Source organism: Tympanuchus pallidicinctus, unplaced genomic scaffold, assembly GCF_026119805.1.
Source record: "Tympanuchus pallidicinctus isolate F22 unplaced genomic scaffold, pur_lepc_1.0 scaffold1, whole genome shotgun sequence".
NCBI classification, from domain to species: domain Eukaryota; kingdom Metazoa; phylum Chordata; class Aves; order Galliformes; family Phasianidae; genus Tympanuchus; species Tympanuchus pallidicinctus.
This window is the reverse complement of record NW_026294618.1, coordinates 75,873,534-75,888,750: the sequence shown is the minus strand read 5'-3', so window position 1 is coordinate 75,888,750 and position 15,217 is coordinate 75,873,534. Positions and strand designations below refer to the sequence as shown.

Here is a 15,217-nt window from a genome sequence, read left to right as displayed (position 1 = left end):
TTTAGCCTCTTGGAACTTAGCTTGAAAAATGTTATCCTTCAAGAAGATATGTGGGCAGAGCAAGAAGTTCTGACAAAACAGAAGAGGAATTGGAATTTCTAGCTTGTAGAAAATGTTAAAGATGAAAAATTTCAAGTGTACTGTGTCAAATTTCAGAATTCTCTGTTATCTCTTAGGCCAGTTGAAGCTGCTTGCTTTCACTTTTAACACTTAGAAAAAAGGAGATATTAGAAATGTAGGGCTGGAAAAGATCCTTTGGGTTGATCTTTATGATTGAATTCTCATTTTGGGATCATACAATAGTCAAAAGGCCATTTATATGTATGTTACATGTAGGCCTTTTGATTTGAAATGTGTTTTTGAGCTGGACCTCATTTACTTTTGTCCCTTCTCAGCACTTCTCTGCTAGAACTCCTTTCTCACCTGCTAATGCTTAATTTGCCTAATTTCCCAGTGCTGTTTTCTAGCAATGTTAGTCTGGGTATCGCTCCAAACATACAGAGTGACCATGTTTGCTTCTCCTCATAATTGCTGTTGTGATCTTCTGGCACTGTTAATTAATTTGGTGCATCCTACAGTTTGGGGACAAGTGATGTAGATGATAATCCCTGACAAGTGGGACCTTTAGGCTGAATTCAGAATGTGTCATTATGAAAAACTATTGAAATGACTATTTAATGCCTACCTGTGCAACCTGCTGCAGGGAGCCTGCTTTGGCAGGGGGGTTGGATTCTATGAGTCCAACCTGTACTCCCTTCCAACCTCTACAATTATGTGATTCTGTGATTTAATTTAAAATAAACAAATAAAAATCCCACTTTTAATTTTTTTTTTTTGAGCTCTAGTCTTCAATTGCTTCCCTTCTTAGCCACTGGTTTGGGAGGAGGTAAAAGGAAGGATTCTGTTTTTGAGATCTTAAACGCAGTGAAGTCTGGAAGAGGAGCAGTGGGCACTGCTCTGTAGTATTTATTTGTCTTCCCTTGCTTCTTTTTGGGAGTGTTCATTTCTAACAGGGAAAAAATCTGTTGGAAAAACTGGAAGCACTTCCCTGACAAAGAGGGAGAAGGGTCGGACCAGGTGACCATGCCTCTCCATGGCAATGTCTGTACTCATGCCATTTAGAGGGTATAAAAACCCTGTCTGAAAGCCAGGACATTTGGAGTTCAGAGCTGTGGCACCAAGATAAGCCCACCAATAAGTGTCGTTAGAGACTGCCTTTAAAAGTAGGGTTACAGGACTGAACAGTTACATGTAGTTCTGTAATTTCTATTTGTTGTCTGAATAGGAAGAATACTTCTGATCTCATCATACTTGATGTATTTGGAATTTTGCTTCTCCCCTGGTCAGCTAGGAGGAAGTGAGCAGCAGTCTCTGTTCCAGCATCCCTCCTGCAGAAGGATCCCACAGATTTCTTCTTGGCATCAGCTTTTGCCAAGCACTGCTTAGAAGAGAGCATCTGCTCTCAGTGTTATTCTCATAGGGAAATGCAATCCCTGAGAAGTGTGGCATATTAGGCTGGGTGGTGCTGTATGTTTTGTCTCATTAGGGCTTTATTGGTTGGGTAAGCTATTAATCATTTTGGTGTCACATTCAGCATACTTGAAATTCTGTGCAGAATTTATGTAAGGAATGAAAATCGACAGATAAAGGCTTGCTCCGAAGAACAATTTTAGTTCAAGCAGTAGAAAAATGCTCATGTAATTATATTGCAGGGAATGACATCAGGACATTTACAAGTGTGACCTTGTTTCTTCTAGAGAAGAATATTTCTATTGAGCAGTAGATTCTTGCCTTTTATTTGTCAGACAGCATGTGACACTAACTATATTTGGATTAATGCCTTCTTGGTGTCATTTTTTTTCCCTTTCTCGAGCTATGGGTATAGGAAAAGAAACAACAAATCTCCCATGCAACTGAAAGAAATAAAAAATACCATTTATTTAGTATATGTAAGCCAAAGGTGGGGAAAACCCACAGTGAAACAGAATGAGTGTCACTGATGCTGAAGCCTGGCCACCTGAAATGTTTTCCCATATAAACACAGCTTTAAAAAAAATAAAATTGCATAATGACCTCTGTAATCTTTATAACTCAAATGTCAGCGTGTGTAGCTGTGATGTGCACTTGTACATATCACAGATGTTCCCTCTTTTTTTTTTTTTATTGCTGAATGTATAATTGCTTTGTATTGGACATGTTATCATTTCCTATGTGGCATTTACCTTGTAGAAGCTGGTTTTCTTGAGTTTCATTTTTTGTTTTCCTCACTGCATTAATCTGTGAGAGAAGTCACCTTCAGAAGCTTTTGGTTATTCTCAGTTCTTATCACTGTAACAGCTGTTTAGTGTTCTGTTGTTTTCAATTTGCTCATAAAAATGTCTGAAAAATCGCTCATTGTCTTCAGATCTATACTGTGAATATATGTATATATTAACAATGTAAAGATGTACTGTATTAATGAGATGAGCTTGGAGATTTTGTTAAGCATGAACAGAATTTTGAGCTTAGAAAGCTGGAAGTTAGGGAAAAAAAAAAAGGTGGTCAGACATTGCCTCTGTCTTCCAGCATCAGTTTCTCTTTGCCAAAGATTTGTTGTTGTCTGTCTTTCATACTAGCTTGGAAAAGAAAAAAAAAAAAAAAGGAAAAAAGGAAAAAAAACATATTGTAGCACCCTTTCTAATCTCGAGGGTAGGGAGCTCCCTATCTTCTTTCCATAGTGAAACAATGTATGTATAAAGGAGTGTGTGTGTATATATGTATATAATACATCTAGAATAATAATAACAATAACATGAAGTTTTTCTTTCTCTTCCATTTATTTATTTATTTTCAAATTGACAGAAAGAAGCTTGGCTGGACCACAAGCGGGAGTGCAAGTGCCTTCTGAACGTCAAGCCTAATTTTCCTCCAGATTCTGTCAGACTTGCTGGCAGGATTGTTTTTAAGCTAGTAAGTGACATACTTTTAGATATATTCAGTGTAATAGTTTCAGGTTAATACTTTTTCACTCTACATTTTTAATGTAATTAAGAACTAGAAAGCTGAAGTGACTGGGATCGCTGAATAAAATTGGACTGCACACTGCATTAAAATATTACTGATTAATTTGCAGAAGTGTGAAAAGGTTCAAGAGGACTGAAATGGACATAATTAAGCTCAAGAGGTCTGTTTATGAAGTTTTTATTCCTATGGCTGTCACAGCATCCTAAACTTATTTCTGCCTAGAGGGAAAGCACAGAACACACTGTTTTTTGTTTGATACTATCAAAGTTATTGGTGCATCCATCAAGTTCACTGGGAACTTTTTATTTTATTTTATTTTATTTTATTTTTGTTTATTTTTATTTTTTTTTAATATATATGAGTGGTAAAGAGAAGCATGCACTATTAACCCTTCCTTTTAATGTTGGGTTCTCTTAATCTCAATTGGATATTTTTTTCCTAAATTTTTCTTGAAAGTCCTGGGTTTTGACATTCCCACACCTTGATTAATTTACACAGACTAAATTTTCTGTTAAATCAATAGGCTGATGACTGAGATTATAAATCCTTTTTTTTTTTTTTTTTTTTCCTGACCCTGCCATGATACTGTCTTTCTTGAATAAAAATGTATTCATTTATTGGGGTCTGAATGATAGAATGTAATTTAATATCTTAATTTATACATTGTTGGGAACAGTGTGTGCGTGATGGTTTTTAAAGGGCAAATATGTACCTAGAAATGCAGTACATTAATTATAGTCTCATGAAATCTGAGACTACTAACCTCATAAATTGCTTTCAATTACAGTATGAAGGGCCACAGTAAATTACTAAGGGCAAACTGCCAAAGTCGAGAAAATATACTAGTAGAAAGTGTCATAACATCAGAAATTAAGTAGTATTTCATGATAGTTTACAGAAAGTATAGATTGACCAGATTTATGTTGATGCAGTTACCCGTACCTAATTATCTTACAGGCATATCACATTGAATAATCAATTTTGTAGAGTGTTTTCAAGATAAAACATGCCGTGTAAGTATTAATTATCTGTTTTTCTCTACAGCTTAGGCAATCAGCATGCCTTTCTGAGAGACTCTACTCTTTTTCAGATCTTCAGTCAAGTAAGTAATTGCCAGCTGTACTGCAGGTAATGCTTCCATTTTCTGTTCTACAGAACGGCCATCCTACCCTACTGCAGCTTGCCTTCTGAAAGTCTGCTAATGTGGAGTAATAGAATATGGCAGGAAAGTCTAAACTAAAGGCAAAACTGACTGTGTTTAAACCTCTGTGGGAAAGGATTCAATGTTCAAGGATTGATGGAGAAAAAAACAACATGTATCGTTCAAGCAAAATTTTCACCTTATTTAGTCTGTATATTTTTCCTCGTTTTGCAGTATGCATTTTGGTGATGCAGCTTTTAAAGTGAACTGAATATCTTCCTTTTTATATACAGGTTTAATACAGAAAAATTTCATTAGTGGTTTTATTTTTTTTTTCAATAGTATTATTGCTTAAAGATTCAAAATAACTTACAGAAAAAGTAAATACATCTCAATTTAGATGTGATACATGTTTGCTTTGAACATGACTTCTCAATGGAGGAAAAAATAGTTTTGTGCTCCCACAAGTTTCAGCTGCTTGAGTAGGAAAGGAGGTTCATTACAATTTCTCAGAAAAGCTGATAATTGAGATAGGAATTTTTTTCCTAGATTTTTCAGTACCTTGAAGTATGAAGACTTACAGAATAGGAAATGCATCCTTGGTTGAATCGTGTCTTGTTTGAAGGGATTTTGTAGAAAATAGCATAAAAGTATTTATTATCTCAAATTTTTTTAATGTTATTCAGAGGCTTGGATTTAATACAGCTTGAACCATCTCTACTGTTTTTCATTTAGAATGGTCCAAAAGAGGGCTGTGGTATGATGGGGCAACTTGTAGTCACTGTCATACTTTTAACAGTTACTTCTGTTGTTTCATGACAATTCTTCCTATTTACTGAACATTTTACAGATCATGTTGATAAAGATTTGAGATATATTTTCCTTCAATATTGTTAGAATGTATTTGAAAGTCATTTTTTTTCATTAAAGCTCTAAGCTTATAGGGAAAAGAATTTGACTTAATCCTCTGAGGCAAACAGCTTCTCAGGAAGTGTCTGTACAACACAGTATTGTTTCAACACTGTAATCTTTTCAGTCAAGAAGGTCTGAAAGTTGTTATTGTCACTACCCTTTCCCTGTTTCTTTAAAGTATTACTTTTTCAGTGTTACTTGGTATAGTTGGATGATTTTCAGTGTGGATGACCTGTATGCTTTTATTCATTTTATTTTCACATCTGATTAAGTAGGAGGTGTGTCTGTGTATTTGGTGACTTTCACTAGTTCTGGTTTATCATACAGTTTGTTACTTCCAAGGCTTTTCTATCTTGCTGTGTATTAAGGTAATTCAAATGATGTAGACATCAACTTTGCTTACACTTAACAAGACTCAGCATGCATACAAGTGTTTGTGTGTGGTGCAATTGGATGATTTTTTGCTACTTTACTCATATTTGTATCAGAGCTGTCAGGCTGCATAATTAAATCCCAATGCTTGATTTAGAAAACTTTCCATAAGCCTTTTGTGGCATTTTCTCTCCCACACCTCAGTTTTTACCATTAAAAATGTTTTTTATAAAAACACAATTAAAACATTCATGCATTTTTATTTCACTTTGTTTTTTTTTGCCTTGATTTCATGAGGAGTTGTGAAAACCAGGTCTTGGTTGTTTGGATCCCATGGGACTTTTTGCAGAGATCATTAGCTCTAATGCCCTGAACAGAGTCCAGCTTGAATAATTTGCATTCTGTTCCTGTCTCTCCCTGGTATTCCAGTTGGATTTGGTATTCTTTTTCATATCTGTCCTATGCCACAGTGTCCATTTAAGCTGTGTTGCTTAGATTATTACTGTTCCCTATTCTAGAGGTACTAATATTTGCTAATAGTAAAGCAGATCATGCCTGCCTCTTTATCATAATCCATTTTGCAGTGTGTGTTAGTTTGAAATAAATAACATAAAGAAAGTTCAAAACTCCCTGCTCTCTTGAAATAAAACATTTGAAAGAAAAGGCCTCTTCAGTGTCAAAGGAACATTACACAGCAAGCACAAATGTATGACTTTTTTTTTAAACTTGAGTTTTCCAGTCATCCAAAAGCTTGCTAAGTTGCTTGAAGACTCAGTCTTCAAGCTTTTCTATACTGGAGGTTTTTTGTGTTGGAAAGAACAGTAAGTATGTCTGCATTTCTGTCCTTGTACGTTCATTCAGGTTTGCAAGATCACCCTCAAATGTCCACGCTGTTAAGATGCTGAGAAGTAGTTATGAAAAAAGCAAATCCTTCAGTTACCTAGTTTTTGTGCCACTTAACATGGAGCTTTATCTCTGTGTTCCTTTGGATGAGTGACGCAGACTTTCTGAGGAGCTGAATCTGAGTGCTGTGGGAGAGCTTGCCTGTCCTTCCTGACCCTGGTGGAGATCAGTCTTAGGCCACCCATAATATCTGGGGACCCTGCCTGCTTAGCACGTGGCTGACTAAGCCCAGGTATGACTTTTAGATAGCAGTGCCTAAACCCTTGAATGGGAGCAGATCTTGAAGAAAGAGCTCTTACTGGAATGGAAAACAAATATATTACAATAGCAGTGCATAGCAGGAAGATGTGTACTTCTGCTCTAATAAGGTGTGTTGGTAGGATTGCATCTTCCAGCTAACTAGAATGGTCCTCAGTGGCTCCAAATGAGTGTTCAGGTAAGGAGTCCCATTCCAAAGTGGAAGGAAACAGTTGCCTTTGCTTGCCAGCTGTTTCTGCTGCAAGGCATCTAGTTGGTAGATAGCCATGGCTCATTCTAGTAATCAAGTCAGCACACAGTGCTCTGCCAGAGGGGATTCATGGAAGATAATGAAAGCAGCTCACTAGTGTGTTGTGTGTAAAGTGGAAGCTCCATCATAGTCACTTTCACTGTACTCTGGCATCAGGTGTGACACTCGTGTCATCTACTGAGGACTGCACCATTCTGACAGCCCTTGTAAATTCAGTTACTGAACACCAGTGTAGAGTGAATAAATGTATCTTCAAGGCACCTGGTGTTTTACATTTTAAGATAAATTTGGATCATTGTTGCATTGTAGAAACATGGCTCTCACTGGGTGCATCTACTCAGTGCTGCTTTAGGGGTTCTGCTTATTTTCAGCTGGCACAGCTCATGAGGTTGAATTCTGGCTCGAGACCTCAGCTGTGGGTTTGCCAGATCAGGATGGTGTGTGTTTCCCAGGCTTATGGCCTAATGAATCCTATGATAAAACTATCAACTCCCAATGTGGCTTTCAGTGTGGAATTCAGAGCCCTTGGCTCCATTAAAAAAAAATGAATAAATGCGTCCACCATTTACTTATCTGAAACTCTGCAATCCTAGGAACCTAGGAATATGGATTCAGGACACTCACACTGATGTGGCCTTCATCCTTCACCAACTCTTGCACTGAACTTCCTGCTAAAGGTCTCTATCAAACTTGTCCCAGTTTTCTTTTTGCTTGAAGGTCTGACCTTTCCCTCTAGCAGCTGTTTTGCAGAACAGTGGTGCACTTGAGGCTGAACTTCTTGCAGTAACTGCTTCTCAGTACCTTTACTGTACCAGACAAGTGCATTCAAAACTTTTCATAAAGTTGCTGTGTACATTAAGATGTTTGCTACAGGTCTTTGCAGTGACCCTGCTGTAAGAAGCATCTTCAAGGACTTGCCTGACTGCTTTGGGACCAGGCAGTGCAAAACATGAAGAAGACTGTATGTGAAGAAACTCTGTGCATTGCTTGGATTTGTATTTACAGAACAGCCTGAACCTTCAAGTTCAGGGATGCTGGATGTGATAGAACACAGAAGCTTGAGAACTGTACCATTAGCTGGCTGTTTAATCAAACCCAGTGGCATCTGCTTTAACTGTGTTCTCTTGTTAAGTGAGTCATAAGAGGTAGCTTTAAATCCTCCTTCCATGAGATCAGCAGTCATGGATCTAAAGTATGGGGAAGAGCTTTTCTTTGTGAAAGGTTATTTCTGTTCTCAATAAACATAAATGTTTAAAATGTAATAACGATTCACTATTGTGCAGAGATGAAGTTAGTTCATAGTGCACAGTTATCCTCTTAGCCTTTTGTTATGGCTGATTCTTGAACTTGTCCATCTTCACATTCTCCATTTAGGCTTTTGCTTTGTGCTAACTGGCAGGAAAAGAGAAATGTGAACAAGTTAGTAAGACGACACTGAACTTAGTAGGGCAGCTGAGTTTCACTTTCCATGTTATCACTGACCTGATTCATGGGTGGTCTCTTCATTAGAAAACACGTTGCTGTGTTTCTTTCAGGATTCATATTGCAAAGCATGAATAATGGTGCTTTATTATTTAATGTAGGAATGATATTTGCTTGATACTCCTTCTTATCCATTCTGCTTAGCAGCTGCTGTGTACAAAACTCCCTCTGTCTCTAAAATATTTCTTGTCTGCTAGAATAAAAGTTTCTGATGCATCTATGGAGAATATGTTACAAACCTAGATGCCTATTTTTTGTACTAATGACTTACATCTGTTTATGCATCTATTTTATTGGCTTTTGATGTTTAACTCACCATTTTCTTTATACCGTTTGGTAGTAGCAAAGTGATAAACTCTTATTTGTGTTGATAGATAGTTGTCAGGGAAAAAAACCAAAAAAGATAAATGTTTGCCCTCTGTCAAAATTGCCCTCTGCCAAGATTAATTCTAAAACTGGAAAAGTCTAGACTGTATAACTGCCACTGTACGTTTTCAAGCTGTTGGTGAAAGATTCTGTTCACACCTTGGTGTACTTTTCCTTTCCCTTTAAGATGCTGAACAACTAAGTGAAGAAATGAAAGAGGGCCTCAGGCACCTTGCACATACCTTGCAACTGTATCTGAGAGCAGAGATCCAGGATGCATCTCACTTACCACCTGCAATTGACTTTTTTCAGATCTTCACAAAAGTAAGTATTAAAATGTAGTTACTTGACAACTCATAAATTATCCTTTCTTTGTGTTCTTGATTTATTTTTGAGCAGCAGTTCAACGGATGCATCCAGAATGATATTTAACCTAGGAAAATCAAACTGGTTTTTTTTTTTTTTTTTTTTTCAGTCACTACTTATGAAAAAGCGTAGGCTTACATAATTATAACACTTAAAAGTGAAAGTAGCATCCAGTGGCTTTTTTCCTTTTCCCTTTTCAAATTATCATGTTAATGTTCTTGGGGAAAAAAAAACAAGCACATTGAACTAATAAACTTAAAAAAAAAAAAAAACCCACACAATTGAATAAATCAACCTGTGTAGTTTTTCTAATGGTAATGAAGAGCATATAGCATCACTTATCGTTCTACAAATTTTCTGCAAAATCCTTCGTCTTATGTTTCTAGATGGGCTTCAGTCTGTTTTGTCATTTAGTAATATGTGCTAATGGGTGTTTATGGCAGTGGTGTATCCCACATGGGATATGGGTCACGTCGATCTCAAATGCTACATGATAAAGTATTTGAAATTCATTTGCACAGTATGCACGATGTTTGTTTCATTACTAAATAAATATAATTGTTTTTCTCTTATTGCTTTCACTTTAGAAAGTTTAACTTGAGCAGTACAAATAGAAGTGTCATACGGAGAATGCTCATAGTTTTAACTCGAGTAATTTTTAAAAATTTCTTATTGTTAAATTCTAGCATAAGATTTAACTCATGCACACTTCAGTAGTTTTACGTAGTGTTTTGTTATGAAAGAAGCAAACTCTCTTTATGTTTTACTTCTAGTTCAAATAAGAGAGCCTCTTCTACTGAAATTAAAAAATGCAGGTTTTTTCGATCTGTTTGCACGCTAGTGGAATCTGCTTTTGCTGTGGGTAATAGGAGGAACAGGAAACAGTCAACAGTATTGTTTATCTGGAATTTTTATTAGTGATTGGACTGCTATGGTTTAAGGTTTTGATTTTCCTTGAAAAAATGCGCAGGCTGAACTATACTTACAGGGGAAGAGACAACATGCCAGAAGTAGTCTCTAGTCAGACTCTTCTACTGTCTTAGCCTGGCATATCTGATTTGCTAGATGAATTTCATATGGAATGTGAGCTCTGTGTTAACTGGTTTAGAGTATTTGTACAGATGAAGATAAGGCTCGATATCAGATAATGATCATCGCTTAACTGGTTCAAGCTGAGTTATAGCTTGTAAGAATTTGTTTACAGATGTTGTTGCCCTCCATTTAACAATAAGCTTAGGAGACTGGCCATGGTTCTTTCATTGATTTCTTTTAGATCGTTATTGAATGTGTGAGATGAAATGCAATGAGTGATGCTTTGGTAGACTCTCGAGAAGATGTTAATCACATTGTTATCACATTGTTAGACCTGTGATAAGCAGTGGTATTTCAGCTCATTGTTAAGCTCTTTTTACTTAGAAATTGATAGAAATTTATTTTTTCTCAGTGAAATTATGTTAGATTGAAGTGAGCCAACCAAGATACAGTGGGAAGAAAGTATGAGTTCTGCACTTTCCCTCTACCCACCTGTGAGTTGTTTTGTCTGTGTTCTGGCTCTGGACCATGCTTGACCTCTCCCCACATTTAATCTGCCCACCAGCCCAACTATAAGAATTTTTCCCATCAAAAGAAGTTGCAGATTTGTTCTCTGGAACAAGGCAAACTCAGCAAAACTGTTTCTGGCAAATGCAGAGAAGAGACAGGGCTGCACAATGGGGGAGAAAGTTTTATAACTCTTCCTTTTAATGAACTATTAGCTCACAATTTCACACACACATTCTCAACCATAGGAGAGACATTTGAATTTGGACAATGTGGTGACTTTGTAGAAGCAGTGTGAGGATTGCTCAGTATGTTGGAGCACTGGTGGAAAAAATATGTAAGCTTTTAGAATTTTTGATGTGCATGTATACACAATCATCTGCCTCTGTGCACATCCTCTTCCCTCCCTTGTATTTTAGTCAAGTGATGCAAGAGAGGATCAAGGGCAGAATGAAAGGTAGGACTTCATAGCTCCAAATCCTGTTAACTGGAGAATGAAGAATGATTAATTAATGTAGACAACATTTGCCCCATTATGTGAAAACAAAGATGTTTTTAACTCAATGTATTTTCACTGGAACTTATTGAATGCACTGTAAAGTACCAAGTTTTCAAGTTGTTGCTTCTTTCTTTTTAAATTCTATAAGTTCAGAGATGATCAAGTGATTGAAGTCCTTTTCTTTCCTTCTTCCTTGGCTCATTTAACAGTCAGCCTGTGTGACAATTTTCCCTAAAAAAGGAAAAAGGTTGGGCAAATGACACAGACCTACCATGGCCACAGTTACTTCATATTGCTAATTTAAAATTAAAAAAAAAGTGGCAAATGGAAAGGAAGAATCTGACTACACAGGTGAGTTTGTTGGGAGGAAGGAGCTGTTGACTAAATATAACCGTATTCTATACCTGCAAGTAAAGCGAGCATCTTGCTTCAATTCCTGTCAGGCACAATGCCTTTCGAGACCTCTGATGTCACTGTCTAATTTTCAGTGTGGTAATCTACAGCTGTCCCAATTTGATTGTCAGATGAGTGTTGCATTATATTTATCCCACTTTATAGAATGTTTCTTGGGAGATAAGCTGAGTGTCAGTTGAAAAAATCCTCTTTTTTTCTTCTTTATTTCCTTCCCTCCTTTTACCTCCAAGCTAAATAGGGTTTGGAATTGTAAGGTCTCTGATAAAAGACTGATGTGGTCTCTTCTCTGTAGTGTAACTCTCAGAAAAGACCAGCTGTGATGACTACTCTGTGTGGTCGTAGAATAAAGAAATACTACATACACATGATTTCAAGATGTAATCTTGTTTTCCCAACCTCTTCCAACATTCCTTTCAAGTTCAGTAGGTGCCTATTACTGAACTTTTTTGGATTACTTTTTTCATTGCATGCCACAAAATAACCCCCATCAGAGGTCATTTTTATTCTATTTGGTGCTGGATCCTCAAGAAAGAAAATAAACAGACCTCAAGACAAGAGAGAAAATCCGTCCTGCAGTGAGATGACAAAATTCCAGATAGTTATTGGAAGCTCTCCAACCTGTTTTAGGTCAAAGGAGTTTTTTGGAACCTCTTTTAAATAATCTTCAGTTTCTGCTGTCCATTGCTATTGTCTTTGTGGAAAATTAATTATAGTTTTATTTACTTGTGATGTTCAGTAGGCCGAGTCCCCTTGAGTGCAATCTTGTGAAAAATCAAAGAAAATTCTGCTATTGCTTTAAGTGGGGACAGAATTTCAGCCCAGTGTATTTGTAGTTCATGTGTACAAATATCAAGTGAACTAGATGGGAATGTGTTTCAGAAGGGTAATATACATTTCCTTTTTAGAGCTTTGCACTGTTCTCTCTAGACAATTTGCTCTTGTAGCAACTGTTGTTGGAGATAGATTTTATTTTATTTTATTTTTTTTTCTTTTTCTTTTTTCATTCTTGCTATCTGATCACTCTTTGGAAGCTCCAGTGTATTTAATGTGCTGTTTATCAAGGCTGTGGCTGTTTTTAAATTCTGATCCTCAGTATTAAACAGACTTATCTACAGTTAATTACATGATAAGCTTTTAACTCCACTGAGACTCTTTCAAACGTCAAGATAAATTTTTGACACCATGGTTTTATAGTCTAATGGTGTTTCCATAACCTTGAGATAAAATCAGTCCTTGTTTTTGTTAGTTCTTCAGCCTTCGCTTACACATGTGTGAGGAGGTGGCCTGGAATCCTATGAGACACTTAATGGATAAATTTTTTTTTTTTTTTAACGTGTTTATAGTTCTTTTCATAATAATGGACAGAACTACACAAACTTTTTAAAATGCTGAATGAAATCTGTCCCTAGCATGTAGACTGTAAAACAGTGACTTCACTGAGTGAAATCAAACCTGGGAGAAGCTTTTTATTTTTCGGACCATGTGCAGATTTGGTGTTTTGCACAAAATAACATCTTATAATACTATGTCACAGTTGGCTCTTTATGAACATTTTGAATGTGGGTAAAAACTTTTATCAAGTGAAAAAGAAAAAGGTGAGATTTTGGCGTTGGATACAATGGGCAGCCATTTTAAAGGTTTTATAATTTTGGATCCTCGCATGTATGTAAACAGTATATGTGCAACCACTTTCGTGAAATAGAAGTACGACAAAATCCAGCCACGTTTAATGAACTATAATGTGACAAACTTGTAGAGCAGTTCAGTAATTGTAGAACAGAACGTTGCTGGAAAAAAAGGTTTCTGTGTTTTGGTGAGTGAGTTGATAAACTTTTGAGAAGGAGTCAGCTGTGCTTAAGATCCTCACAAACCTCACAAAGCAATCTCCCTCATCTTTCTGTTGTACAAAAGCTTTTATGCATAAGCAGCTTTCTGGGCTTTGTCTTTACAGCATATGGGTTGATAGCAATTAGAGGGAGAAATTCTATCTTTCTGAAATTATTTTCTAGTGGTTCTAATCTTGCTAATTCTTTTTTCTTACAAACAGATTCTATTTTTAAAGTAAATGAGCTCTGTATGGGAACTGTTAGCTCAAAGCCTGAACCAGTGATTGAACACCTGCTGAAGGGGTGTGACTAGCCTTGGGAGCACAGGTGTGAGCAATTCACTTGTGTGACCACCTGTGTGGACCCAGGGTCCACCTTTCCCTTACCTCATTTAAGGGCTGTCTACCAAAGGAGAAGCATCTCTACTTGGAGATTGCCTCCTTTTGGAGTTTCAAGGGAGTCCTGATGCTCAGAAAGGGTAAGTTATTCCTTTGTTATTACTGAATTGTGACCACTAATGTTCTTGGGTGATCCAAAAAGCTCCTTCCATCTAGCTCATTGGAGAGGTTGTATGTCTTCATGCAGATCAGCTGAGCATGCCTCTTTATTCCCATGATGTGCTGCCCTTACCCTCTTCTCAAGTGTTGTTCTGTTATTTCATTTTTAGATTCGTGCAGTATTGATACAAATTGGTAATGAAGCAACAACAGGTCTAAATCTCCACAGGTCTATCTCTTCAAAATCTGTTGTTCAGTCATCCTATCAAAATTTAAACGTATTTTACTTGCATGCTTAAGTTTTCAGTACTTGGTTTTTATTTCATTTTTTGAAAGTTTTTTTCAGCATAGAGGCTATTAGTACTATTTAAGGGGATTTTGGTACTGCAGCTGTGTAGGCAGAAGAGAACTGGGAATTTAATTGTGTCACTTGATCTTTATAAAGCCTTCATCTAGTTTATGATAATTGTCTCACAGTGATACAACTGCAAAAAATATGCTGGATCTTTGCATTGCTTTCTGAGATCTTATAGGTATCAGGTGCATTAGTTTTCTGAGCAGACCTTTGCAAACAAGATGCATCTGCCCAATCAAGTTTCTTACTTTCAGTATCTTACTCTTCATTAGGATTAACTGTGTTAGTAATATGTCAACAGAGAAATGAAAGTTGTTTGTATCAAGAAAGGAAATACTGGGATAAAGTTAAGAGTAAAGCTATGAGTAAGTGAGGAGTTACTGAAGGCGCACAGGTGTAGATGGATTGCTTTCTGATGCCATGTTTGCTAATCTAAGTAGCATTAGGTGCATTTGTTCAGCTTTCATATGTTTAGGAGGTCACAGAGTTCTTTCTCTGGAGATGGTAAAAGCAAATGCATGTTTGTCCACCTTTTGCTCTTTGTGTAGTTCACATCTATTGTACATTCCTACTGTTTCATGTGAAACTGTGGGCTTATGTTAAAATTGAGGTCCAGGCCAGTGCTAGCACATTTATTTTTAGAACAGGAAACTGTTTTGCAAAAGCCTTTTCATTTTGTTAGTTCATTTTTTATTATAATTTTGAATGTAATGTAATCTCCAAAAATCATTATACCTGAAACAGTGTTTAAGCTTAGACACTCAACAGGCAATTACATTTACTTCAATCTTCTTGGCTCTTTCTATTTTCAGTTTTTCAGAGTTGGAGCAGTGTGTTCCAGCTCACTGAACTGTATCAGAACTTCTTTCTCTGACTGTTGTCATCTTTAAGTCTGTTACAAGAGATTTGTGATTAGCTTCTTGTCTTAGATACTGTGGATTCACTTTTTTTTGCTGGTAAAGTTTTGTTTGGTGGGAATATGAGCATGGTGTGTCCTCTCTCCCCTGCTTTGTGTGTGTGGTTTTAAGGTATTG

The 15,217-nt window shown here is 36.6% G+C and overlaps 1 protein-coding gene across 3 annotated transcripts in view; it reads left to right on the top strand.

Moving 5' to 3' along the window:
- The window catches only part of SMYD3 (SET and MYND domain containing 3), a 355,779-nt gene that overhangs the window by 38,674 nt on the left and 301,888 nt on the right, over positions 1-15,217 (top strand). Inside the window, exons 3-5 of one of the 3 annotated variants that reach the window (XM_052673327.1) lie at positions 2,842-2,949; positions 4,048-4,105; positions 8,875-9,011. In XM_052673327.1, the coding sequence (XP_052529287.1) occupies positions 2,842-2,949; positions 4,048-4,105; positions 8,875-9,011 (303 nt within the window). Of the gene's footprint in view, positions 1-2,841; positions 2,950-4,047; positions 4,106-8,874; positions 9,012-13,756; positions 13,810-15,217 lie in introns of those variants that run through there. The other 2 variants (XM_052673341.1, XM_052673334.1) reach the window with 2 other exon arrangements.